The following is a 27892-nucleotide window of genomic DNA, read 5'->3' as shown; positions in this document are numbered from 1 at the left end:
AAGAAATTGGTACAAAAGGTGCAAATAATGAGAACCTGGCTGACATGTAGCCTCACACACTGCCTCTTTCTTGCATTCTGAAGAAATGCAACAAAATGTACTTTTATGTGCTGCAAAGTGTTCAATTTCATGGCGCAATATCCTGGTGGGTGCGTTTAGGCCTTCAGCAGGCTGCTGAACTGAGCAGCCTAGGCTTTCTCAGCAGTGGCCCATGAGCAACATCAGATGTGAACTGCCTCACAGCAATGCCTTGCCAGTGCCCAGTGCAAGATGGGCAAAGCTCGGAGCACACATGCCACCAACCTTTGGTACTGATGCCTCGCAGGTCTGTGATTTTCATCAGCATGCGTGGGAACATGTATGGCTTGTTTGGTCTTCGTCGGCGGGCATAGATTTTTAACGCCTCCAGAAGGGGTTCCTGTAGTTTGTCGACCTTCTCTGGCTCCTCCAAATCCATCCGATCTGTGCAGAACAAAGTAGGTTAGCACCCCGAAAGACTGCAAGCAATTCAGCACTGCATGCGTGCCCTCAAACACCGAGTCCTCCCATGCCAGTACCTCCGCAGATGAGACAGATGGCGCTAAGGAGCCCCGTTTCTGTGTCGTCCATCTCCAGAGGCAGCAGCTGCTCAGCAAAGGCAAACACCAGGTCCGTCAGGGGCCCAAAGCCTGCGTTGTGCATCTGCGTCCGGTTCAGAGTGAGGCCATCTGAGAAGGTCATGGTGTCCTGCTCCGGCGTGTAACGGGTGCAAATCCGCAACATCTAGGAAAGAGACCACAGCATGTGAAAGACCAACCAGACCTGAAGGCGCTCCAGAGTGAGGTGGCTTACTCTGCTTTTGGTAACACAGTGGCACAGAGCGGCTCTGCAGGGTGTGAGGGATAAACAGACCTGCAATTTTCTCACTGTGCTTTGGATTCTGGTATTACCAGTAGCTAGAGTTGCCAACCCTCTTTAGATGCTAAAACCACTCATGTCTGAGATCACCAATACATTCTCATTTAACCTGGGGGGTGCAGGACCCGACTCTTCCACACCCACCGCTATCCCTTGCCTCCAACACCCCCAGGCCAGAACCGAGATGCAGGAATCGGTCTAGTACACTAGGCTTGGTAATTCAGGGACCCCCAATATACTGGAAGATAGATGATGGAACCACTTAATTTGCAGAGCCAGGATTCAAGGGTCCCTCCTACCAGAGCACGGATGTAGGACTCCCGCAAGGCATGCTTTCTTACCAGGATGTCGAGGCAGGCAGCCTTCAGCAGTGTGATCTGGTCTGCGATGGTCAGAGTGGCAAAGCCGGGCAGCCTCTTGGCAAACTCTACAATCTTAATGATGCATTTGGTCGCCAGCTCGCTGAATTTATCCCAGAGCCCAAGGTCGAGCTGGACGCGGTGATCTGCACTGGAATTCTGGAGGGTGTGGATGCAACAGAAGTGCAGGGGGCGAATAAGGGGGAGACAGGGGAAGATTTGGTAGGACAGATTTGGGAGAGAAACAAAGGAAAGGTAAGGAAGAGTAGGAGAGTTGGGGAAATAGATGAACATACAGGGGAGTACATGGGGTATGAAAATTGATGTAAAAGTGCAGAGCGGATGGAGAGAAGGGTGGATGGAGAGAAGGGTGGATGGAGAGAAGGGTGGATGGAGAGAAGGAGAGATTAACGTTAGCGGTAACATTATAGAAACATCACTGGTAAATGTCTTACTACAACCACAATAGCAGCATTTGTTTCTAGACACTCCTGATTTGCACCCGAGACCCCAGGAGGGAAAGATTTCTAGTAAAATCACAGAATGAACCAGAAGAGTCAAACTAAGCGCATAATCACAGCGGACACCCCTGCCCAAAAATGCACGATATGCTCCACCACCAGAGGATGTGTGGTCACCAGGCACAAGATGGGTCACACCAAGGCATTAGTGCAAAACCTGTGTGTGCCTGACCCACAATGTACTACACTCCTGACTACAGCACTGAACACACACGCCACTGCCCCTACTGCCCCTCAATCACACATGACCAGCATCGACTCTGCCCTCCATTCCCTGGGAATACACACGCCGAGCCGGCCCTGCAGCACACACAGTTATGTACATGGAGTCACACAAACGGTCACCTCGCAGAACGCACCTCTAACTGGCCCGACGCACCCCCTGCTATTCAGGGCTGCGAAACAAGCGCAACTCTGCCAAGAAATGCCTGACACACACGCTAATGCAGCTCCTTGCGACCTGAAGTACCCCTGCTATTCCAGTTCTGGCACTGCACCGACATGCTCTGGAATCATGCCCAGTTCTGGGAGGTTGTCTGTAGGTTCGCAGCGCGTATTGTGCATTTTCTTCGTGCCAGTCTCCAAGGAACACTTTCATTTCCTGTAGTGCTATGGTCTGGGTGTTGCATTCTTTCACATGGGTGATTTTGTTGCAGCTATATAGAATATTCATTCCAGAGCACCTCCTCCTCCTCCTCCCCATTTTCATTAACAGAGTGTACAACATGGCGCCCATCAACATCCACAGCCTACACCACTTAGCCCTGGGAGTGCATGTCCCACTTCCGTTCGCCGCCCCCTCCCGCGCAGCCATTGCAGTGAGTGCCAGGGTGACAACAGACAGGGAGGGTCGGCAGACAGGCCTGCGCGGCATTAAAAGCCTCCTCTGGTGAGATTTTACTGCTCCTCTCCGGAGCATGAAGCTAGCTGTAAAAGCCAGGGGATGAAACAAAGACGGCTCTGTCTCAGCCCGGCCTGCTCTGGGGATACAGCGGAGTGGAATTTCACCAAACTCACGCAGTCACAATGCGTCGAAATAGCACTGAAGGGAGTCTGGGGATAGGGGGTGCAGAACTGGTGCACTCGAAAGAAATGGGCGTAGTGCCAGTGGGGGGGCACAACTCATATGCACCATGGTAGTCACTATCCCTCTGTATACAGAGAACAGTGAGCAAATAATTGAGAGAATTACCTTCCGGCTCTGCATAGACCTGGCTTTTAGTCATTCCAATGAATCAGTGGTGTACTGTTGACCCCATAGATTTTCTTCAGCAAGCAAGAAGAACAGTGATACACCCACACATAGAGGGATCCACACAACGCCCAGCCCTCACACCCATGCCAAAAGGGGGCAGTCCTCCCCGGCCACTGCCTTAACCTGTGTGAGCATGTGAAGTCCATGTCTAGTATTGCTGGACAGGGTCATGATGGGAAGCCCAGTGCCACGGAACTTACTGCAACATCATCTCACCAGCGTCGGACCATACAGTGCTCCTGCGAGAGATCCACCCAGGCCCATATCAATTTGAGAATGGTCTATTCAGACATGGGGATTAGGATGGATGGCAGCGAATTCTAGGTGTTAGGCAGGAAGTTGTTCGTCTAGGCTAGAGATCATGGCTGGGACGATACATTGGTGCTCGGACAGTGCTGGAGGTTTGCTCCTTCCGAACTCGCGGACTGGGCATTTAGAGATGGACACATCTTTTCCGATAGTAAAGGTAGAGGATAAGAAAGGTGTAAAGGAGAGGATGTTTAGGGGCAATAGACGGAAGTAGAGGATTCTTAAGGGGAACGCTCATATTGAGAGATCTGTGCTTTGTCAACAATTGAGGTTAGTCAGAGCTATACACGGAGTTTCATCAAACACTTAGTTCTTTGTTCCTGTACTCCTCCTTTAAACCGCTACACGAGAAGTTGGGCAACTTTCAGAGGAGGCCTTCATTCTTTCCTTTGGACAAAAGGGGAATGCGTGTACAACTCCCGCTTTAAAGATCAAAAGGAGCGAGTCACAAAAAGAAGGGAAAAACGTGGTCATTCAAGATTCCGTATTTGCATAAGGACCTTGTTGTTCACTTATGTTGTTTGTATTCTGTAATGTTGGAATAAAACTTTTAAACTCGAAGATTCCGATTGCATTTTGATCCCGCTTTCCATCATGCCTGGTAAAAACACAAATGAACTTTTGAGATGGATATGTGGCTGGGATAGTTTTCATTTTACACATTTCAACAAACCTGGCCAGCCTTGAAAATTTCCAGGCACCCAGGGTTTGCAGCGGGAACACAACTAGCCTGTGATTGCAAATGCCTCTGGCGTGCAGCTGTCTGGTGTGGACTCACCACCCCTCTAGATAGGTGCCAGTGGTGACCGTTTCCTGATAAGGAGGAACCCGAAACAGAGCTCCCTGGACAAGGTACTGCCGCACACCCTACCACTGTATCGCCCGTCGGAACCCTTCATTGAGGGCGATCTTGTCCGTAAGGATCCCAGACACTTGCATCCACCTCGCATCCAGAAACTCTTGGAGAGGTCTCATGTGCAATCTGCGGAGGCGAACAAGATTGATGCAGGAGGACAACATGCCCAGAAGCGACTTGATGGATCGCACTGTCGTCGCCTGGGCCGACAACAAGCGCTGCACCTTGCCTTGTACGTCTTTCACCCTCTCCTCCGAGGGGGCGCGAAGCATGTCACTGTGTTGAGTTGCGTGCCCAGAAATAAGAGCGTCCTGAGATGGCTGCAAGCCAAGACTTCAAATACTTTATGAGAACCCCAGCTCCGTCAGCAGAAATACGGTTTTGTCTGTGTGTTTGCTTGCCAGGGACCAGCCAGTCGTCCAGGTAGGGGTATACATGGATGCATTGCAGACGAAGATGTGCCGCCATCGGGGCCAGGCACTTCACAAACACCCTTGGGCTGACTTTTGGCCAAAAGGCAGTGCCTCAAACTGGTAGAGTGACCCTGAACTACGAATCCCAGGAACTTGCTATGTGTGAATGTTGATGTGGATGTAGGCGTCCTCCAGGTCCAACAACGTCAGAAAATCTCCCTGTTCCAGCTGACCGAGCACGTGCTGCAACACGACCATCTGGAACTTTTGGGATGTAGATCCAGAATCAACCTCCAACCCCCTGTCTTTTCTTCGAACTAGAAAGTTTTTGGAATATACTCCGGAGCCCTGGAGCCGCTGCAGGATGGGCTCTTTCACCCCTTTCTGTAACATGGACCACATCTCCTGCAGAAGCTGTGACCCATGTAGTTCTTGCTGCTGAATCAGAGGGATACAAGGACACCCGCGTTGGAACTGCAAGGTATGCCCCTGTCTGAGAGCATCCAGTACCCATCTGTCTGTGGTGATCTTTTCCCACGTGCTGATGAACTTTGCCAGCCTTGCGGGCGGTGCCGCCGCTGACCTCCACTGCCTTGAGAATGCCACCTGAACGCTTCTTGATGGAAGAACGTAAAGGCTGCCTGTAAGGGGTACTAAAACACTTTGAAGATCTTCCTGGCTTTAAGGAGTTAAAGGCCGAGGATGGATGCTGTTGCAAAGTTCTGGGGGAACGCGCCATCTCTGTGTCAGTCTTTATTGCCTGCAAAGGTCAACCGCCTTTCAAAAGAGGTGCTCCCTGTCAAAGGGCATATCCAGCTCCTTAGTCTGAACATCGAAGCAGAAATGTGTAGCCTTCAAGCAACCTTGACGGCATAGAGACACCCTGTTCCCCATCTGGCGAAAACCCATGTCTGCAATGGCTACCACCACTGTCATGGTGCGAGCGAGGCCACTTCCCCTTCCTGAAAGAGTTCCAGTGCCCCGAACTTCTTGTCTTCTGGCAGGAAGTCCAAGAAACGGCCCGGCTTGTACCAGAGTTCACAGTGATAACGGGACAAAATGGCTAGTGTGTTTGAGGCCTTGATGGTAGAGGCTGCCATGTAAATGATCCTCTTGCCCATCGCATCCAGCTTCCTCCCCTCCTGGTCCAGAGGTACCATGGCTGCCTATAATGGGTTCACCGAGCGTTTCCTAGCTGCAGCCGAGACCACCTAATCTGGCAAGGGCTGAGACTGTAGGCACCTGGCAACTGAATCGGGCACCCTGTACTTCTTTTCCAATCCGTCCCGCTTGGTCGGCCCGTACTTGGATTTTTCATTAGGGCTAGGCACTCCTCCCAAATGTCATCTAGGATGGAATGGACATGGACTTTTTCTTCTCGACTTGCGTTGTTGGTACAGGAAACCCTCTAGCTTCGTCTCCTCTGGAACTAACTGAAACAGTCCGAGGCCCTCGGGACGATCGAAATGAAACTTCGCCCGAAGGGGAGGCCCTATGGCGCTCGTCTGCGTGCAGTCTGCCAGTCTGCATCGGTACCAGTAACTGCAGTAGCTGTGTCTGCATCCGTGTGTGGATCCAGAGCTAGGCGCTTTGTCGTGACAAGGTGAAGGTGGTTCGTATGATGCCAAGGACCTGTGCACCCTTGGACGTCCCTAGGTCTAGGGGTAAACTGAGCCAGCAGAGTAGGATCCGTGCTAGTGCGTCTCCTCTTCCGCACAGGGTACTGAGATCCTCCCTCAGTTCCTCCCCTCCATGGTCCAAGCAGCATCCATTGTGCAGATCATTGTCCTCATCGGTACTCAAGTAGATCTTCTCCGGTCTATCCTCAGTAGCCTGCCCATCTGCATACCTGGGAGGCTCCAGAGGAGGGGCCGTTTCCCTCTCCGGAGGATGTTGAGTCGGTACGGTCACCTGGTCTTCACCTGGCCCCTTTGCTGCTGCTTTCGCAGCCGTATCTCATCTTGGAGCAAAGACACCCACGGGGAAGCCGCCACTTCCTAGACCCGCTCTCTTTCAGAGCTGCGGTGGATGACAAAGTGCTTGCGGCTGCCTTCTTTATGGTGCCGTCGTGAACTCCATTGACATGGCCTTGGTTGAAACCTTAGCTGGCTGCGACAAGTCCTCCCCAGACTTTTCCCTCGTCGGACTATCCATGGACAGGGAGGTCAGCAAGACTTATGGGGAGTGGGCAGACCATCAAGGGTTTAGGACTGTACTGGATCTTTTGTTACCTTCCCCTGGTGGGACCGGCAGAATGCATGTTCAGGGAGGGCCACCTCCTCACGATCAGTTTTTGGAGTGGCAATTTAATCTGTGAACTCTCCAGGACTCATACCCAGGTGTAATCAAGGTAAGTGAGCATGCATGATTTATTTGTGGGGTATTGGGACTAGGGATGGATCCCCAACCCCCAATCAAAGGTTTGCATCAGTCGAACATTCTTGCGGTCACCTCGATCACTGGGGCACTGCCTTCTTGCCGGGTTTTGTCTCGGTGTGGATTCAGACTAGAATTCTAGACACCATTCACAAGAGGGCCAGATCTGGTTTGGGCAACTATACCCGCACCCCTAACCCACAAGTATGCACGGTTGCATCTGTACCCCACTCATTCCTTAGTAGCAATGTCTGATCACTGGACAAAGTAGTGACTTTATAATTAAAAAAAGGTTCCTGGTAGAGACACCCCTGCTATAAAGCAGGCTTGACCCCATTAGAATCTAGAAAGGCTACCATCAACCAGTGAAGCCAGGCAGCCAGCTGTACGTGGCATGTCATGTCACATAGAGGCCTGTGGGTACCCAAATTATAAAAATCCACAGAGGATAAATGAATGTAAAACAATTATTACAGTAAAATACATATTTCTTAATAGTTTGGTTCTGAAGCAGCAAAAAGGAAACAAAACAATGAAAAGGTAGGGGGTTAGAGAGAAAACCTCCCAAAAGCAGACACTCTGCTCCTGTAAAATGTTATTACAGACTCTGGTGGATACTCATGGAGGTCTATACGGCAACTAGGAGTATTTTACTAAACGGTTTTATGGACAACAGATTTAACTCCAAGCAATATCTCCTTCTAAGCAAGCTACATGGGTCCTCGCACCTGTGCATGCATGCTCAGTCTATGCATGCGCAGGTGTGACGGAATGCACATGTATACATGTCCTATTGTTTGACCTTGGTCTACCCACGCCCCGTCGCCCAATATACCGACTCAAAGGAGAAGAACAGACCTGTAGCACTAGTAGGCTGGCCAAGAGACTTTGGTCTCCATTGCAAAAGGGGATACATGTGAAAATGTTGAATCGCAAAAAACCAGACTTTGTTGGGTTCCTTTTTTGCACGTTCTCGCACAAATCAATGCAGAGGGAGAGACCCCCCCATACATTCCCCATTCCCAATTAATACCCCTACCCAACTTAACATCTAGATTTGTGCAGAAAAAAGTGCACAAATTTGACCCAGGAAAAAAATAATTACTACATATGCGAATGGATTCGTAGTTAAGGGGTTAGATATTTTCATCCTATCCCGCAAAAGGTAAGCCCACACATGTGCAGAAAAGCCATTCTTTTGCAAAGTTGCACTAAAGTCATTTAGGAGTGACTGCATCGTAGCTCAGGAACTCTAGACACCTCTTAGACCTTCTAAATCCTGAAAATTGCATTCAAACTTTACAGCTTTATCGTTGGGTAGAAGCATTTGCATACTATCATAGCTTGAAATGTTGTGTTTATTAGTGCTTGATATTATTTAGCATAGGCTACTTTGTATAAAGTTCACTGTTGTATCATCTGAGCTAAATACAAAAGAGTGTGTCACACAAAAATATAAGCGAATGGGGCCACAAATGCATACACAGGTTTCTCACATTGCAATTAGGCCCAGCACCACTTCACTGCCTGTTCTGCGTTTTCAATGCAATGCCTCATAGCTGGGAAATCTGATTCAAAGTATTTACCTTTTTGTTCTGGGGCTCACCAGAAGGAACAGGTTCAAAACAATTAACTCTTTGTGCATCAACGTCACAGGCTTTTCTAATTGTCCACCGGCAACATTTACCCTTATGCACGATCCATTCTTGCCATGGGCTTCGCTCGACTGAGGTTTGTTAAGCCGGAATTAGCATTCCGTAATTTGACTTGTGGGCCAAAGTATTGCTATGCCCGGGCAATTAAGTCACCAATCTTCCATTATTGCCCGACCACATTCTCAAGCCCCTCGCACAGCAAATCTGCCTTGGATACATATTCCAATGACTAGAACACAGAGTCATATCCTCTCCATAACTATAGTCCACCGATGTCAAACTGACACACCCATCCTTTCACAAAACTCTATGCCCCTTCAGCATCAGCCCCCCAACCAACTAGTTTTGATCACCCCTCCACTTCCCCAACCTGTAATCTTCCCCCAGATTATTCTTCCTCTCCAGCAGACTACGGTCTGGATTTCCCGAGCAGGAGCACAATATGCCACTCGTCATTCAAGCCTAGATGCCCTCAAGCTATTACAGTGGTGATTCGATGCAGTATAAAATCATTAGAACATAACCCAACTGTGCTCAGATTCACTGAGCCTCATTAGGAGTTGCTGGTCTCGAAATAAGGTGCCTGTAACAATGCGTACCAGCACCTTTCTGGGCCGGCCAACTCCAACTCTGCCGGCAGGGGCAGTGATCTACCGGCAGGCCTGACTTGCCAGTAGTTTAGGCCCCTACCGGGAAGTATTACCAGTGCCTGCGATTGCAGCATCCCCCATCCTATCGGACTCCATGGGAATGGGGAGTTACCTGCGTCCCCGCCGCGTGTAACAACCCGGTAATACTGTGCTATCAGGCGGTGGAGACGGTACGTTAGTTCCCCGGTAACCTGCCGGAATTACCAGTGGGATACCGGGAACATATAATGAGGCCCCCTCTGTCTCAGTTTGTCTATTCCTATTCTAATAGATTCAAAAGGTGAGACGGACTTGAAGGAATGAGAGGAATTACCTATATCTTGATAAGATATGTGTAATCATTAACCTCACTGGACTCAATCTACAGCTGCCATTTTTCTGTAAAAATGGAATTGGGGAATGTGTGCTGGTAGAACTCTTTCCTTCACCATGGATTTCTGATCTGTGCGACCAGTGATTCAAGGGGTTGCATGCTGTGGCAATCTCATTTAGAGGTTCCTAGACATAGCTCTGCACAGTCTAACATCTGGATCCGCTGGCACCTGCCCCACTTCTTGCCCAAACATGCTTGCGATCAGTGCCAGGGGCGATTCTCCCCATTGCATGTGCTACTTTGCTAGGCTGGCACACTTGAGCTTTCGCAAAGGTCAGGGCATCAGCAAGCATGTTCTCTTCCACTGTACACGCTCTTCCTCTTTTCCTCGGTGGTCAAAGACTCATCAGCATCTTAGTTACAGTTTGTCTCCTAGTCAGACGTGTGACATGCAAAAGTAGTCCATTCCATTAGTACACCGAGTGACTTACCGTGGTGTATTTACCCAGCTGGCACAGCGAGGGGAAGGTCTCCTGGTGTGCCTTGCTGACCTTTGCGATCAGCGCCTCCATCTCGGGTGGCATCTCGTAGCTGTCGGTCACCACCTCCTCCTTGATCTCTTTCTTCTTTTTGTTTCGGTCGTTCCTCACCGCTGCAGCAGCAACAACAGAACCAAAAAAAAAGACCGAAAACACAGTAAGTACACGCTGGACCACAAACCGGTACAAGCACAGGTGTTCTAGAACCCAAAGTCCTGGTCTTATGTTTTCGCCAGTGATTCTTCGCCACATCAAAACCTAGCCGCCTACTAACATACTATTCAGCCTCAAGTCAGTCAAGCATGTCATCCAAACATTGCAGCAGGGTGGAAGACTTTCATCCCCTCTAGTCGATTCAAATGTTCCAATGTGCGAACCATGCTATTAAGTACATTTACACCAAAACGAAACACTTGGCCCTTACCTTTTTCCCAAAAAAAGGAATGATATTAAAGGGTGTCAACAAATGGAGGGCAATAATAGTCTTTATACTACCCCTCCCCCGACAAGAGAGATCCCAATTCTGAAAATAAAGTAAAGACACACAAAAAGAAGAAAACCTTTTCCTACTGGGCATCGCCTAAGCCTAAACCATCAAACAGATCTGCTCTGTGACAATAGGATGCTTTTGATTTTTAAAGCAAACCTCTTATGCCGCTGAAAGCATCAGACCCACTCTTGGTCACAAATTCGTTTAGCATTTGTATTTATTGCCAAGTTTTAAAAAAACACATCAGCCAGGGCTTAGAATCATAGAGTCGCTCTGTCTGGGGCGGTCTCACAGAGGGTGATCCTATTTATTCATTCCTTTAGTCAGAGTGAATACTAAGTATTCAGAGGCCTCATTTTTCCACGTACATCGCTGCGTGGGGTAGATGATAATCTTAAAGACATTTTGTCGAAAGAGTTGCAGACATTGTTTGCTAAATCTGGAGCACAATCTATCACGGAGTGGTCCTCTGTAACGGGAGTGGGGTTGAACAAATTTGTGGATTCAAAGTAAGTTAACATTTAAAAAAGGTTGTCAACAATTTGTGCATCTTCCACATTCAAGAAAGGGTATCAAGCGCAAATGGCTTAGAAGGTTTGAGGACGTGCTTTGCTATCAGTCAGCGGTACCCAGCAAAGGAGAATCAGAATGAAAAATCCATTCTGAATGGCCCTCTCCGGGGCATTACCCGGCCGGGAATCCCTCGGATTCCACGCCTTTGTCCCCGGGGGGGGGGGGGGGGGAGGAGGGCATGGCAGCCCCTCAGCCAATGACGAGACTCAAAGCAGGGCCATCCCTGCTCCGAGCCTCCACACGGTAGGAGGCTTCCATCGTCCCACGCCGGGGATCCAGGTACTTTTTTTTCTTCAACAAGATTGTTCCCAGCGCGTCCGCTCCCGATGGCCGGCATGGAAAGGGAAAACAGACTCTGTTTTCCCCTCTCCCGGCGGCCGTTTTCTGAGTCATTTTTTTTTTCTGTTCTGAAATGCTGCAGCGTTTCGGGACAGAAAAAACTGCTTTTAGTACCCCGATATCACAGATCTTGCGGGCTGCGTTACTAATAGCAATATGGGCCCCGGGCATTACCTGACTCAGTAATGCCCACGCCGCTCGGGGCATATTGCTTAAGTAACCATAGAAGAATGGTTAACGGTTACAATAAGTTCATGTATAGCATTATGCAAAATGCCACTGGCGATTGATATAATGCGATCCATATTTTTATTTAGTTTGTATTTATTAAGCGCTTTACGCCAAAGCGCTGTACATAAAATCACAACATGGTACAATTAAAAGGGAGAAAAAAAAATGACAACAATAACCAAAGTGGACAAGTGAGCTTGGAGAGCAGAGCCGAAAATACCCCGGGAATGAGTAAACAGAACGAAGGGAAAGTGGAAGTGTGTTCCAATGGAAGGGACCTAGTAAAGAGAATGGGGGGGGGCAACAGGACTGGGCACGGGGTGGGCAAGGAACAGTTAAGAGAAAAAAAGACTGCAAGCAAAAAGTACGAGGGGGAGAATAAAATTCCACCAGCGAAGAGAGAAAGATTTATAAAGGGATTTAAAGATATACAAATAAAGTTAAATTAGAGAGGAGAGTGAAAAGATAGCCAGGCAAGAAGAACGAGCAGGAGAGACAATCACAACGGGAGAGAGAGCGAGAACAGAAAAGACAAATGGATGAATTAAAGATTGACTTAAGAGGACTAAGACGAGAAAATGGGAGGCAGAGGAGGGGGCAAGAGCAATACAAAAAGATGGGAAAAGAGGAAATGAATAGCTTAGCGGCCTGTAAAGTAAAAAAGGGCCTTGCCTTACAGATGTCAAAAAAGTGAGCTGGCAAGAACGAGAGCGTATAGAAATGTGAAGAGAAAAGAAAAGAGGAATCCAAGTGTACATCAAGATTGCGAGCAGAATAAGAGACAGGGGAGGTAAGAGATGCAGGGGGGGTCGGAGGAGGGTGGAATAGAAGAGGGGTGAATAGAAGAGGCTAGAAAGAAAAGGACTTCGGTCTTCGAAGAATTAGAACGAGGTAGTGATCGGACATCTAAGAGTCATGAGGTTAAAGTAAAGTGGATAGCGGAAGCCAAAGAGGAAATTGATAGAAAAGGTTGGGTGTCAACACACATATATCTGGTCAAACAACCCAAAAGAAGAGATCATTGAAGCAAGGGGGGAACTGTAAAGGGAAAAGGAGAAGAAACCCAAGACTGAACCATGGGGAACTCCATAGTGAAGGGGAAAGGTAGAAGATTTACCAGCCCAAGAGACAGAGCGAGTGTGAATAGACAGATAAGATTTGAACAAGAGAAAGACAGAGCCAAAAAAAACATAAAAAGAGAGAAGAAAGAAGCAACGAGTTGTCAATAGTGTCTAAAGCAGCAGATACATCAAGAAGAATTAAAAGAATAGTGCTTAGTATGATGTGAGGAAAGAATAGCGTCACAGAGAGTAGTGCAGTCTCTGTAGAATGGTGGGAGCGAAAACAAGGAAGAATAGAGTTAGTAGAGATAAAGGGAGAAACTTCAGAATAGAGAAGACACACTAAGAGCATAGAAAGATAAGTAAGAAGAGATACTGGCCTGACGTTCGAAGGACGTGGAGGGTCGAGAGAAGGCTTATGATCTGAAGAATAGTCACGTGTTTAAATGTAGGAAAAGTTGAGGTAAGAAGGGAGATGTCGAAAAAAGAAGTGGGGATAAGACAGTAAGGAAGAATAGACCTTAGACAGTGGGAGAAAAAGAAGACATGGGGGCCTTAGCAGTAGAGGATGGAACAATCGCAGAGCAGAGAAAGGTCACCTTAGAGGAAAAATCGGAGGTAAGATAAGTGGCAGAGAGAGGGGAAATAAAGGTAAGGTCAAGAGAGGGAGGGGACAGTATAAAATACTAAGTTTGGAAGACACTGCGAGAATGAGCGGAGTAAGAATTAAGGGCATGCAGTCTTCTCACTGAAACATCCCCCTCCCCCCAGAGATGTTTTACCGTAAAATGTTCATTGAAAAATGTTTTCATCGAAAAAAATCTTTCAACTAATTTTTTTAAATCTAAAATATATGTATCCTATATGTTTGGGTGCGGTAAAGGGTTAAATATTTGTGAATGTTCGGGGTGTTTTAAAGGGCGGAAAACCGGGGTTTGGGGACCACCGCCCCAATAAAATAAATAAATACAGGTGTTCGGTGCATAGTGTCATTAATATACATTCGGTGAACACATTTTCCATGAAACCTTTTTCGGTGAAACATCGCTTGAGGAAAAGGTTTTCAATGAAAAGACATGTAACCGAATTAAGAAGGTCAGAGTAATAGGACTGCTTAGCAGAGAGAAGGACAGTGTCATAGGAGGAGTGGAAAGAAGACGGAGTCCAATGCTAGCAACGTTCTAAGCAGTGAAGAATTTAGTTCGGATCAAGCAACGTTGCGGCATAAAACAAGGCTGTGAAGGTTTGTGAGTAGGGAGAAACCGGATACAGGATATAAAGAGAAGAGAGAAGAAGAGAGAAGAAGCAGCGTCAGCAGTAGGATGCAAAAGTTGGGGGAGGCAGAAGATGATACAACAAGAAACAAAAGAAGGAGTATTGAAGGCACGAAGATATAGGCAGTGGCGAGTATGGTGAAGAGAAGAAGCAAGAGGAGCAGACAGGGGAGGAGAATTATAGAGAAGAGAAGGGGATGGTCAGAGGAATAGACAGAAGAGCAGAAACAGAGGAGGTCAGTAAAGAGGAAGAGGAGATAAGAGAGAGGGGAGCCAGAGACATGGGATGGAAGGGCAGGAACAGGGGCGAGGGAGACAGAAAGCAAAGGAACAGAGCAATGAGTAGAAGAGAGATGCAGGTGGAACTCTGAAAAGAATTAAAGGAATGGAAGAAGGACGTAGGGTAGAAAGAAGGGCATTAAGGTCGCCACAAAAGGAGCTCATGGCAGGTCAGAAGAAAGACCCGAGAGGGAGGTTTTAGAAAGGAGGTGTAGAGCTATTCAAAGGAAGACAAGACAGGAAAAGAGGCTAGCGCAGGCAGGGTGAAGGGGGGGGGAGGGGATAATCAGTACAGAATACCGACTCCCACACCGTGGCCCGAAGGGCGGGGGAGTGCAGAAAAGAAGTAGATGGGGCAAAGAGCGAAGCAAGGGTAACAGTGTCCCAGGGGAGAATCCAGGTTTTTGAAATGCAAAAGAAATGAAGATTGAATCGTGGAAAGAGGCCAAGAAATTAACGAAGCCTAGTGCAGCAGGACCGGGCATCCATAGGGCAAGGTTGATCGAGGGGAGGAGGTCAGAGCAGGAGGGGTAACAAAGGAATGAGAAGATGAAAGGAGTAGAAAGAAGGCATAGAAAAAGACATCAAATCCAATAGGATTACGAGAGAAGAGAATAACTAACATGACTCAGAGTTGGTGGCAAGTGGACACTTTGAGGTCACATCTTAAGTGTCCACCATTTCATAGTAAGGTAAATAATAGCCAATGGCAGCCACTTCGTCAGCGCATACAAAGCTTTTCACGGCACAGAGGGGGCTTCTCCCCCGAAGTGCACTACCTAAAGCAGAAACCAGTGATGGCTTTATTAAAATGATGACGCCTGGGAGTTTTATTAGGCAGACCTAATAGAATGGACTTCCGCTGCCAGCACTGTCGCAACATTACAGTTGTGATTGACGCACTATAACAGCTTGATAACATCACAAGCGCATATGAACCCGTCTGTAAACTTTGCAGCCTTGTGACACCGCCCACGTGGCAACAAGCATGTTCAAGCGTCAAATGAAGAAAAAAAAAACATTCTAATATGTATGTACTTAAGGCGCCCGAGGCTATGAAACATCGTTTCTTGTTCACTGGAAACGACGCCACCTCTTCAAAGAAATAACCTGCTTTCTATGCTTAGTTTGTGCATTGAACACGGGGGGTGGGGGGGGGTGAACACTACAGCATGGTATTGCCAGTGCTTAAAGTGGGCCGGGGCCTGCCGGGGCCGGGCCCCGGCAGTCTCCAAAAAGTGGGGTTGAGTTGGGGACCTGCCGGGGCCCCCTCCCACCGCCCGCAACATTGGCAGGATGCATTATCCCATCGCGGCCGCAGCCGCGACGGGAGATGCATGCGCCTGCCATGAAGTCAGGCGATCTGACAAAAGTGGCAGCCAACCACAGCGACGCTGTGACTGGCTGCCACTGCCATCATTCATAGTAACTGCATCTGGTGACCCCTCGCGCGAGAGGTCACCAGGGGAGGTTACTGTCCCTTTGTTTCCCCCAGGTCGCCGAGGCTTCTTTAACCCTCGGCGAACCTGGGGATTCCTCGACATATTTCGAGGTTTATAAAAGATGGCTTTGAAAGTACACATTTCAAGCCATCTTTTATAAAGTTTTGCCGACGGACAATTTTGTCCGTAGTCAAAGCTTTATAAAAGACGGCTTGAATTGTGTACTTTCAAAGCCATCTTTTATAAACCCGAAATGTTTAAAAAAGATGGCCTGAAAACTAGGCAAACCGTAGGGTATGCACACAAGTATATATAAATGTTACATATTTCTATGTTTAGAAAAGATGGCTTGCACAGTACACACACCATATATTTGTGTGTATACCCTACGATTTGCGTACTTTTTAGGTCACGCCCCTCCCACAAGCCACGCCCCCAAATGAGGGGCCCCCCCTCGATTTCTTACCCCACTTAAAGCCCTGGGTATTGCTGTTCTAGACGCTTAGCCTAAGCAATCCTAATCTGCTCGGATATACCATCGGACCTGCTCTAAAACAGACATCTGCGACAGCTGAGTGTATAACAGGCATTCCCGGCTATAGACGCTAGAGGGCGCTGCAGCTCCTCGTTGGAAAAAGACCCGCTCAGGCTAGAGATTCATTTGCCAATATTGGAGGAAGCTCAAGTTAAAATATAATAGATGTTGGCCTTTCCTGTGAAAAAACACGAACCTAGCCCTTCAGGAAATCCCCTTCTGTATTTCTTGGAAAAACCCCATCCTAGTCCAACGCACCCGTGAAATATTCCAATCGCTTCTTTGATTCTCCCCATCATGGACGCTTCATCAGAAAAAGGTTCAACTGAACACGGAAACTCGCAAAAAGTTTTCAAAACTAAAACACGTTAAACCTCTTATTTGTTCCGTTTCCAAAAGACACACGCACTAAGTCAGGATTTTTGGTAAATGAGGCCCTGACTTCATGGATTTTTTTGCACGGTTCAAAGTGACTTTGCACTGCAGATACAAACCCCGATACATGGAACTGGGCAAAGTGTATTTTTGCAGTGCAAAGTCGTTTTTACAGTACTAAATGAACTTTGCACTGCAAAAATACACTTTGCAGATTTCCAAGAGTCGGGCTTGTCAGCACTGCAAAGTCACTTTGAACCGTGCAAAAAAATGCCATGAATCGGGCCCTCGGTTTGAAGACCGGAAAGGTCCGGCATCAAGGCCGCCTCTTTCCTACCAGTTGCTCCATGTCGGCAGTTTTGTCTTCTTTGCATAACCTTTCTTTTTTATCCTTCGTGGATTGGTTTCAGCCGCTTCGTATTTCGCTCTGTTGTATTTGTGTTGCGATTTGTTGTGACAAAATCAATTTGTGAGGTTTTTTTTCTGGCTGTGTGAGCCCGTATAAATATATATATATCTTGGCCCTATGCTTCCTCCGCATTAGAGCCGCACAGCTTGAAGATCAAGGACATGTAGGAGAGCCCCCACAGCAATGCTCGAGCTACGCTGACTCGGAAGAAGAGTGTTAAACACGGGGCAGCTGAATGGCAAATTCGCACCCTCCCTGGGGTCCCCTCCCGAGGGGGGAGCGGGGGGGGGGCAGAAGCCTCATTCCTCTATATGTTGGGGAAGCCTCAAAGGCCAATCTTACCAGGGCCCTTGACAAACATACACTGCTCAAATGAGAAGGACACGAAAATCTGTCCACTCCTAAATTGACCACACTGGCAATGTTTTTTAGGAGATTACAAAATACATGGTGTAGTTCGACATCTCAGCCTGGCTTATACAACTTTAAGCACGCGGCAAAAGTCTATTGGAAAAAAACACTAGCGCTACCAGAACTTCTCATCCGCGAATGGGTCACAAGCATTGTATTGGTTGATCGGAGCAGAAAAATATCCATTGTGGACCCCATTCATTCCGAGCTACTGGGAACATATCCTAACCTTCAAAGGGAAGCAACCGGGGCCAGGATCAACTCAACCATCCCACTGGATTTGAGACATTCCAACTGATTGGGGGTGAAAGTTCAATATGGGTTTACCCAAGGACTGTTGTGGAGCTTAAGACGCAAAGCTCCACAATCTAAGGCCCAATCTAAGCTCTAACGCACTTCTTAAGATCATTAACTAATCATTCAGGACTAGATCCCGTTTCCAATATTTTCAACATGTAGTTGGTTTAACATCTGCTCCCTTTGCCCATGATGGGGTACAATTCTGAAGGCAATTGTAGAATCACGCAGAAACTCATTTCATTCTGGACCTGTTCCGCCCTGTCCTTCACTCTGGAATGGGCTCTGAACTAGCAAAGGCCTCAATGGCCGTTGATACAGTAATGCTTGCCGACAGGGTAAGTCCTTCGCTTCAGACTAGCAAGATTAGTCTGGGCCTTCGATACAGCGGATCGCAAAAGGCTCACCATGCAGCCTCCCTTAACGAAACTGGTGCTGAATATTGAATCAATAGAATGTGGGGTGTTCGAATCTCCTATACTTGTAATGCCAGGCTATGCCCTCTCAACGATAAAGCCCAACCTCTACGTGCAACCTCTGCCCAAACTACTGCATGCACCCAGACAATACCCAAATATTGCTTCATCTGGATGATGTCAGAGACCGCAAAGATGCACATTTTTTATTTGACCAATTATAGAGTCAGCGCAGGATGAATCTGACCCCTCTCAAGTGCAATGCTTCCAAGATGGAGGTCATGCCGAGTGCCCCTCAATAACCGCAACGGCCCCCTCACATATCACCTCCAGATTTAGGGCCATCACCAAACTCCTTGACCGCAGTGAGAAAGAGGTATCCATGACAGCGATGGCTCCCATCACCTGATATTAACAGTCACTCTACAAGTGGCAGTTGTTAAAGCTTATATTGTAGCAAGACTGGACTACAGCAACTCCATCTTCCTCTACCTTTTATTGTCAATCGACCACCCGACGAACGCAATCAACCCCACCACATTCTTCAATGCAAATGGAAATAACTTCAACCCACTACAACAACCATCTTAAGGAGTGCGCCTCCTGCTGACGGGCAACGTCCGTCACAGTGGAATCTGCTCAGATGAGAACCAGGCTTTGGGGTCGGCCGAGGCAAATCATCGGTCGTTATAGTGAGACTCATGCAGTGTCCCAAGGGCGAGGGCACCACACCGGAAGGCCTACAAAAGGGTGAATACTTCCAGGCCCACAACAACAGTGGTCCCGGTCTTGCCGCAGTGCTGGTGGGATGCACCATCTTCTCACCAGTGCAAAGTAAAGGCCTCTGTTTCCCGGGTCAGACATTCGGAAAACCCTCATCCTCAGGTTTCGGTTCCCTGGGGTTCAACTAGGAATAGGGGCAAGGGTTTCCGGATGGGGGGGGGGGGCGTGGAGCTCAAGGGCTAATTTCGACATTTCTTGGAGAAACCCCTGGGAGGGGAAGAAGTTTGAAGGGGCTGGAAAGGGTGTGCCTTCCTAGGTGTAGCTTTACTCCATCAGGGTTCACACCTGCTCCTTTAGGGACGGTCTGGATGCCATTAGGTACCGGGCCAGGTTAGAGCTGCGCGTGTGTGTATGTAACCTTGAGGTGTGCCAAGTGCGTGGAGTCTATTTAGTGCCAAATAAAATTATAAATAAAGGAGTGTGCAGAAAGCACCCCAGTAGCAAAACAAGTGATCATCCATATGTGTAAATATGTATTGAGCACACTGACAACATCACACCTAAGAAAGGGACTATAAAATGAGTTAGGCATATTTAGAGTCCCCACACCTACGCATGTTGTGCGGCGCACATTCTAAGAAGCAGCAGGGCGACTTGGGTCCAATCAGATTTTTATGAAGCACTATGCCAGGTTGCCACGTAGCAAATCTATTAAATAAAGAATATGAATATTTGATTTCTGTATAATGCTTCAATGCGGGATTCCTTGCACGTCGAAGGTTTCTAGTAATAGACATGATCAACCATTGTAATACTAACCAAACAAACGTATCAGCCTTGGAAGGATGAAAGGCGGAGTCCACCCTGACCTGGGATTCGAACTTGAGATGTGCAGGCTGGCCACCTGAAATAGGAGCATGTGCAGGTTTAACGTATGCTCACTGGCACAGAGAGAGCTCCATTGGACCAATCCTGTTTGCTTCTAGTCTGCGTTGCGCTGGAGAACTAGCTGCCAGGGGACCAGCCTGAGGAGTAAAGCAAGAGCAGCCGAGAGGAAACACCCCTTCTTGGCTGACGTCTGCCCTCGATGGAGTCAAACCAGCAGCAGCCCAGTTACCCATGAGAAATCCCTTCCACGCGCTCTGGGAAAGCCACTTTGGCCGCAAGGACACCTGCACCTATATCCGACTCCAGTGAGTTGATTAGGTGACATGGGGGAGCAGGGCTGAGCGTTTGTGTACTCCACTGAAAGATCGGCTGTGACCCGTCCTGAAATGAGAAGAGGAATGGGTTGTGCGGGGGACCTGGACTGCAAGCTGCTGCAGCGTGGCTTGTGAGGCTCCTAAACACCACAGTCCCTCCTGACGTGCACTAGGTGACCACCGTCCTTATTTTGGCGCCCCAATCCTGTAGATTTTTTGGTGGAACACCCGAGAACCCATGAACAGTTTTTAGTGACCCCCTCCTCCTCCGAGACAAGCGTCGCACTGTAGCCTGTATGCCAAAGGGAGCAGCAGTACAGCGACCAGGCCAGACTTGCCCATGGCCCCAGTTCGGTCTCCCTTTAGAATGGAAGCTCCGATAGCTGGTTTTTCTTATGCTCACGTTTTTATACTGTGCAAAATAAGCAAAACAATGGTCTCAGAGCTCTGAGGCTTGTCCGGGAGATAGCGTACTGGGCCCCACTAGGGGTGCCCAGGTCATAGGTGAAGAATAACTGGACCCCTTAATCTAAGAACTCCAGTTCTCAAAGCAGATATCTGGAATTTGGACTATTTATTCGTGTAGAACCCAACCCCTACTTATTCTTGTACAACCCTGCACTTCTGGGAAGGTTCTGCTTTTTCAATTCACCAAATGGTAGCATGCGATTGCCAAAGCGTGGGTCACGAATACTATATGAATTGCTTTGCTCTGAACTAGCAGACAGGGAAGCTTAGTAAAGGGGTGTTAAGGCTTCAGCCGCTCCACATTTCCGGGGCTCACTGGAATAAACGAAATCCTTCAAAGAAAAGATGAGACTCATTAAACCAGACATTGCTTCTAGTTCAAGAAAATCCTCTTATTCCCCACTCCAGATTCTATAAGAAAATGTTGCAGGACTCTCTAGAAAGCCAAAGCTAACAGGGATTGGGGTGAGACATACCAACACCAAATTGGTAGGACATTTCCATACAAGAAAAGGGCCCCAGGCAGGGTGATTTATTTTGCCCACCCACTCTACACGACACACAGGCTCTTTGGACTCCCCAAAAATAAAAAAACACACCTTCAGCACAACCCTTTGCAAAATGCAACCAGTGAAAGCCTTTTGGACAACAATTTCATATAGTGTACGAGTTTCATCATTTTGAAACATGTAGTGTACCGTTCCTGGGATCCACTCGACCTCGAGGGGATAAATGGAAACGTATTTGGCATTTTTACTGAAGATACCCATGGCGCAGAGCTATGTTAATATGGACGTTGCTTTTCAACCTGGACTGAAAATCCCAAGCATATTGCACTATAAGCCAAAAGCCTCCATCCCGTTAAGACTTCCAAAGAGGCCACTACTCTGGAAACCCAATTGTTGTTCTCTGAACCTCTACTCGTCGCTTGGCAAAGCCTTAGGGAACCTCACACTCAACCAAGATTTCTTGGAATCCCTTCTTGCGCGACTGAGATCATCTTCCAGGCCCAGCACTCCTGAGAAGGGCTGAAATTAGACAATAGCACCCGAGGTGCTCATTCAAGGATATCCAAGTGGGGCCAACTTCCAAACTACACTGAAACTTCTCAAATGCTCTGAGAAACGCCCGAAGACCTTCCCAGTGACACAAACAGCTGACAAAATACAAGCAATAGTGGGCCACAGCTCTGGGGCAAACCCACAAACAGCTCTAACATGGTAGCAAAGCTATTTGCTGGCTAACCTACAGAGCTAGTAGAGGGAGCGACTCTGAAGATTGGGGGCTCATCTTGGGGTTACAATGTGGAGCTCTTCCTGTGGTGCTCAGGGGTAACAGGCCCGCTCTTCTGCTGATGCTATATTTCTAATGGTGACTCCCAAATGTGCTGGCTATAGACCCTGGCCGCTCGGGGCATAGAGTGTAAGTGGTAGAGTAGAGTGTATGCTCTCTTGCTCCTTTGGGCATCGCTTGATCACACCTAGGCAGTGCAGGAGGGTCTCAAGTGTGTGCTTAAGGTGCCACCACAGACAGCCTCTGCAGAGAAGCTTTGAAATGGACAGTTGCACTCCTATTTTTTTGTGTCCTTAATGGTAAGCTAGCATGCCATTCCAAGCAATATTTTGCAGCTTTACCGATAAATTAATTCTCTGATACTGCATTTCTGGGTCCCAGTTACTAGTTCACTATACACATGGGCTACACTCATTCTCTTCTCCACCAAGGCCAATCTGGTATGGCTCAGGATCGGGGAGGGGGAGTACAGGGAGGATCTGATCCTTTTGTATGCCCAACACTCATTCTGCACACAGCCAATTCCTGGCTCTTCCGACTCCATCAGTGGGCTTGGCTTTACCAGAACCCCCTGTGGCTAGCAGCGAGAGGGAATTCAATAGGATTATTCGAGCAGTACCCTCACAACATCACGGGCATCATACATCCACAACATGAATAACTTACTATCACCCTGCGGTACACGCTAATGGTGCTCATGAACATTCTGCTGGCCAATAAGGAAAGCTCTCATCCCTTCTTTAGTTAACATGTTCTTATGGCCAAAGCACTGAAAACTATACATTCATCTCAACAATCACTAAAATAAGCCCTTTTATACAGTTCTCACTGTGAGTGGTAATTCCTTTAAAAAAAGACTCCCTTTTTACAGTGCTTAAAATCAATAAAAACCCATATCATAAAGAACTATTCTATAACATGCGTGTGTTGACATGTATCATACTGTGTGCACACATGGCTAACAGACCAGTAACCTCTCCTTGGAATGTCATACAGGCCTAGTCATTATAAAAAGAAAAAAGCCCCAACAAGTGAACATGCACGTATTGCATTTTGGACAGATCACACAAATGTGCATGTTATTCATTAGATATGTGTTCTGCACGTAAACAATAGCAGAGACCTCAACTGTAGGCAGTTGCCACGGAGGTTGGCACACTTGATATTAGCTCTGCCCCACCTTTATCACTGCGCTCCATAGAATACAGCCTAGCCCCACGAAAAAAGCCATCCAGCTGTCACCGACATAGCCTTCCACTCTGTACCAGAACACTTCATACTACGGCCATTTTGTCACCACACTAGCCATCTGTGCCAATTGAAAAGGCACTTGGAATTATAAATACTGTTTGCATGCAGTGTAATGCTCTTTTTATTTAATGTCTATTCAGACTGCAGTCTCCTGAAGAGCCATTCACCCCATAGTGTTTCGAAGCCATAACAATGGCAGCAAGGTGCTAAGCAAATATCAAGTAACATAAGGGAAAACATTTTAGAGGTGGGGGAAAAGGGTTATGAGAAGCAGTGTTTCAGCAGCGCTTTTCTTACCAAGAGTCACGGTAGCCATTTCAATTTTCAACAGGATACTCGTGAAATGTATTTGAAATGTCCACACATAGTTAAATAGCCATTTACCTTTCTGTGTCTGTTATGCCCGCATGCTCAATTGCACCCCTCTGGAAACCCAGCACGGCTTTCAAGTTCCTCTGGTCGTCAAGGCAGAAAGAGTCTCCTTTTCTTCAACCTAAGAGTCTCCTTTTCTTCAACCTACTGCTGCCGTCACCATGGACAAGTACACCACCCATTTTAGGAAAACGTTAGATCTCCAAAGTCTTAACACAACTCAGTCATCATCGTCACTCATCAGCATTCATTTCTATGCTCAATCAATCAATAAACGTCTCGCTCCTACTCGCTGCTTAGGCGCAAAGATGAAAACTCGAGTGGTCAGAAGGTGCCATGAGGAGAATAGGATATCCTGAAATGGAGGCTCTAGGCAAGACTTTCCTGCGTGTGCCCTGTGTCTGCAAATTCATCTACAGGTAGTTTCTGACTCCGAGGTAACGTGATTGTTGGCAGAGCTCTTACGAAACCCAAGCTCATGTTCCCCAGCGCTGCTTTGGAAGGAGTGCAATATTCATACAAAACCCAAGGACCACATTTTGATTTGGTTATGCATTCTGATTTTATAAAAAGGCGGAGTAAATGGATTAGCTGCCTCGAGGGTCAACGCCTAAACGTGAATTCGCCTAGGGGTGCAGTCTCTGCATACTGCCGTCTGCGTTATGCTTTTGACACCCAATTAAAATTAAAAAAATACACCGACTATCAAAATAAATCCGCTCGCTCCACCCAAACGGGATCAAAACAAATCGTGCGCGGCTTTGGGGCGAGCTTGGGTGTGTCGGATTCTGCTCCTCTCACCGGCAGCTGTAGGCTTCTTTGTGTGTTTATTCAAAGGTATGCAAGGCGGCGCGCCTTAACACAACAATAGCGAGGCTTGGAGGCAACCGTGAAAGCGAGCCTCGCAGAGGAGCGCGCAGGCAAGGGGCACGATGCAAACGCGAGGCTCGCGCCACGCCGCGCACCTGAGGCGCAGGAGGCAACACTCGACGGGAGACTCACTCGGCGCAGTGCCCCTTGCCATCTCCCCTGGCCCCTCCTCCACTAACGTAAGCAGCGTCTGTAGCCTTCACATCTCCACAGGAGAAACCATTTGGAAGTCGCTGCTTTTTAGGGTGCACGCTTTATATAAATTAGTTAGTGCCTCTTGCCTACAGCGATGAACTCACTCGCCAATACTGTGTGGTCTGCTTGGGTTTCACAACTCTATGGTAAACTCTGGAATGTAGCTGCATTTTACTTTTACATTTGAAAGAAAAACATCTCACGAAGGAGTTTCCTTGAAACGTCTGCGGCGGCCCCGGTTGACGGGCTACTACACCTGATGGGGAAGAGAACATTACAAAGTACTTCAGACCCGACCCCTGACCCGCTCCAAGCTCACCTCCGACACCGAGCCCACAGGTGGCAGGGACAGTGCAGGGAGATTAATGAGGCAAGCTGCACTGTAGTGCGCGGCCGGGGGAGGGGGCGCCAAACGCGGCCCAGTCTCCTGCGCGCAGCCTAAGCAGCGCTTATTCGCGCGCTATTACGCCGGCCTTATTTACATAGACACTGGCTGCCTCCACACCATGCTGGGTGCGCATCTGTCAAGCAGAGCTTCTCAAGTCCAGAGAAACAAGTCGTTAAGGGAATCATTCACAGATCCTTTTTTATTTATTTATTTATTTTTTAAAGATACTATCCAAAACTTTCCTACATATTCGAGAACTGGAGTTTGTTTATAGAATAGCATCAGTCCTAAAATATGTTGTAGAGGGTGTTCAGTGCCTTAAAAAAATACCGTAGCCTTTGAATATTTTTTAGATCGTACCTGTAAAAAAATAAATACATATGAAGTCCAGTGATAAACTGGTAACCCGCAGCATCTAAGCCGCCTGACACGAAAGGCATGAGAGGGTAGGCGAACACTAACTTTGTTTATTTTTGTAGGTTACCTCCCGTTTCCTTGCCCACTCCCGCTCTCACTCATTGCCCCTCTTCCAGTCTGCCCGCCGTTTCTTTGCAGTCTCCCTAACCCACTTAATCCAATTTATTCCAAATTCGCTTTGAATCCTCCCCTCTGTTCCCAGTTGTTTCCAGGCCCAATACCTTCTTGGCTGTTCCAGCTCCTTAATCTTGCCTGTGCTCTTCCCTCCGTTCCTTCTCTCGGTCTACTCTTCTTCAATCCGGTCCACTCACTCAGCTCTCTCCTTTCCTCCCACCGCCCATTGTCACATTTCTTTCTCTCACCCAAGTCCCAAACATTCTGCTATGCCCTACTTTCTTCCCCATGCCCACGCAGGCAACTTCTCCCTCTCAAATGGTGTTCTGTTTACTCCCCGTTCTGGCTGCTCGGTTGCCGTCTCTCCCCTCCCTGCCTTTGCTCACACGTTTCCCTCGTGCACTTCCTGTTCACCCCAGGATAAAGTGCGCGAGAGATCTGGCAACAGGATACCCGAGCTGCAGGAAATCCACTTATAGATTGAGCTGGGAGCCGAGGCAGTTCTGTGCCAGGGCCCTGCTTTTTAGCTGCGGCCCCTTCGAAGCAGAGGATAGGGAGAAACTGGCCAGTGCCCCCTGCTACAGGGCAGGGATCTGCTCTCGCGGAAGCCCCCTTGTTCCAGGGGATAGTCCACTGCCCACCAAGAGATCACAGTCAGGGGTTTAGGCCCCATGAACCATCTCTGGGCGAGAGGGGACATTAAAAGAGGCTGCAAGTGCAGTGGCTTAGTTTTGGGTGAGGTGTGTGTGTGGGCTTCACAGACAATATGGTTATGCTTCTGGGACGGACATCAGGTGACCACCCACCCCACCCCAAGCATAGTAGTAGACACTTGTGGCAGTGCAGTCCCCCCAGTTTCATAAAGGCACAGCACCAAACAATGTGTCTCTCTGGCATCGAAGTGCTGGAGAGATTTTCCCCAGACAGGTGCCCTTTAAGGCTTTCTCCACACAAGTCAAGTGCAGGGCTCTATGGTAAGGCTTCCACACCTCACGTCTCTCCCGCTGCAGGGCGACCCCCAGGCCCCCGGAGGAGAGCAGGTCCCAACTGTGCTTGGGATTTGGCACAAGGATGTCAGGCCAGCAAGGATTGCAGCTCAGCCGGTCGGGAAATGTTTCTGAAACATGGAAAACAGTGACGGGACAACTGGTATTTAATGGCTACAGGATTGACCAGTGTTCAACCATTTCCACCTGCCTCTCTTGCCCATACTTTATTTTTCAGGTAGGTGGCCACCTTCCCACCCCAGTATTTGGGCTTCTGGCTACACAGTTCTGGGGAGAAACTTCCTTTGTATCAAAAAAGCCTGCCGAGAGTCTTCCCAAGGAACATCTCTCCCTACTGGTTTCCTTAAAGTGACCCAAAAAATGGGCTCCTCTCCTGAACCATAGGGGCGGCCGTCCAGTGTTAGCCTGGGGGAGACAATGCAGGCCCTTCTGCTTTACCAAGTGTGGGGGTTCACGCCTCCTTGCTTGACAAGTGGCAGGAACTAAACTTGGGCCTTTCCTTGAATTCTCCACATTGGTGATCACACAGAAGCTATGCGGTGTGTTGCTAGATGGTTGACTGGCTGCCAACACCTTTTAAGGTTGCGAGTTTATAGTGTTAGGCTCACACGGTGTGAATCATACATGTAGCCAGAAGCAATGTGCAACACCCCGCCATTCATACTCTGGCTCGACAGGCCTGGGAATGGCTGGATACAGACATGGCTTTCCATGTACACCAAAATGGCCATTGCAAGACGAGAATCACACGGTCCCATTTTAGAATCCTTCCTTCCGGTGTGAATCGTGGGTCTCCTTATATTCTCTGGTGGCAATGCTTAACAAAACCCAATCATTTCACTTTTTCTCTTCTTCACATAATATAAAAAAATTTAGAAGAGAAACTTAACAATAACGTTTCTGTTACCTTTTTATTAACTTTATAGTTTTTTGGTTTTTTTAACGCTATGCAATACACCATCATGCTGACAAGAGCTCATTGGGTATGGGCTGGACTGATCGCCTGAAACCTCGCACGAGTTAATTAATCCCGCGAGATAATGGCGCTTTACCAATGTATAACCCTGCATGGGCACAGTGGGATTAGGGTCATGGCAAGGGTCTGCAGAGGCTAGTAAGTATGGGGAGGAGATCACACGTGGCCACGATTTCTAAATGCTTATTAGGCTCATGTCATGCCTTTCTACATGGGGCTTGTTTGCGCCCCGCACTAACCTACTCAACTGTGTGTACCCCCCATTCTCACCCAGGTCCAGCTGCTGCCCACTGCCAGAGATACCAGCCCTCATAGGGTACCGCCAGGGCATACCTTCAGTA

The 27892-nt window shown here is 48.1% G+C and overlaps 1 protein-coding gene across 2 annotated transcripts in view; it reads right to left on the bottom strand.

Moving 5' to 3' along the window:
* RARG (retinoic acid receptor gamma) overlaps positions 1 to 27892 on the bottom strand; it is a 283454-nt gene that overhangs the window by 14191 nt on the left and 241371 nt on the right. For both annotated transcript variants that reach the window (XM_069653331.1, XM_069653332.1), the window contains exons 4-7: positions 10096 to 10256; positions 1239 to 1415; positions 558 to 762; positions 304 to 462 (exon numbers count right to left, since the gene is read on the bottom strand). In XM_069653331.1, coding sequence (XP_069509432.1) covers positions 304 to 462; positions 558 to 762; positions 1239 to 1415; positions 10096 to 10256 — 702 coding nt within the window. The remainder of the gene's footprint in view (positions 1 to 303; positions 463 to 557; positions 763 to 1238; positions 1416 to 10095; positions 10257 to 27892) is intronic.

The sequence above is a fragment of the Ambystoma mexicanum genome, chromosome 3q (genome assembly GCF_040938575.1).
Source record: "Ambystoma mexicanum isolate Mex_15411 chromosome 3q, UKY_AmexF1_1, whole genome shotgun sequence".
NCBI lineage: Eukaryota > Metazoa > Chordata > Amphibia > Caudata > Ambystomatidae > Ambystoma > Ambystoma mexicanum.
Note: the sequence above shows the minus strand (reverse complement) of the source record. Positions and strands in the feature narration are given on the sequence as shown.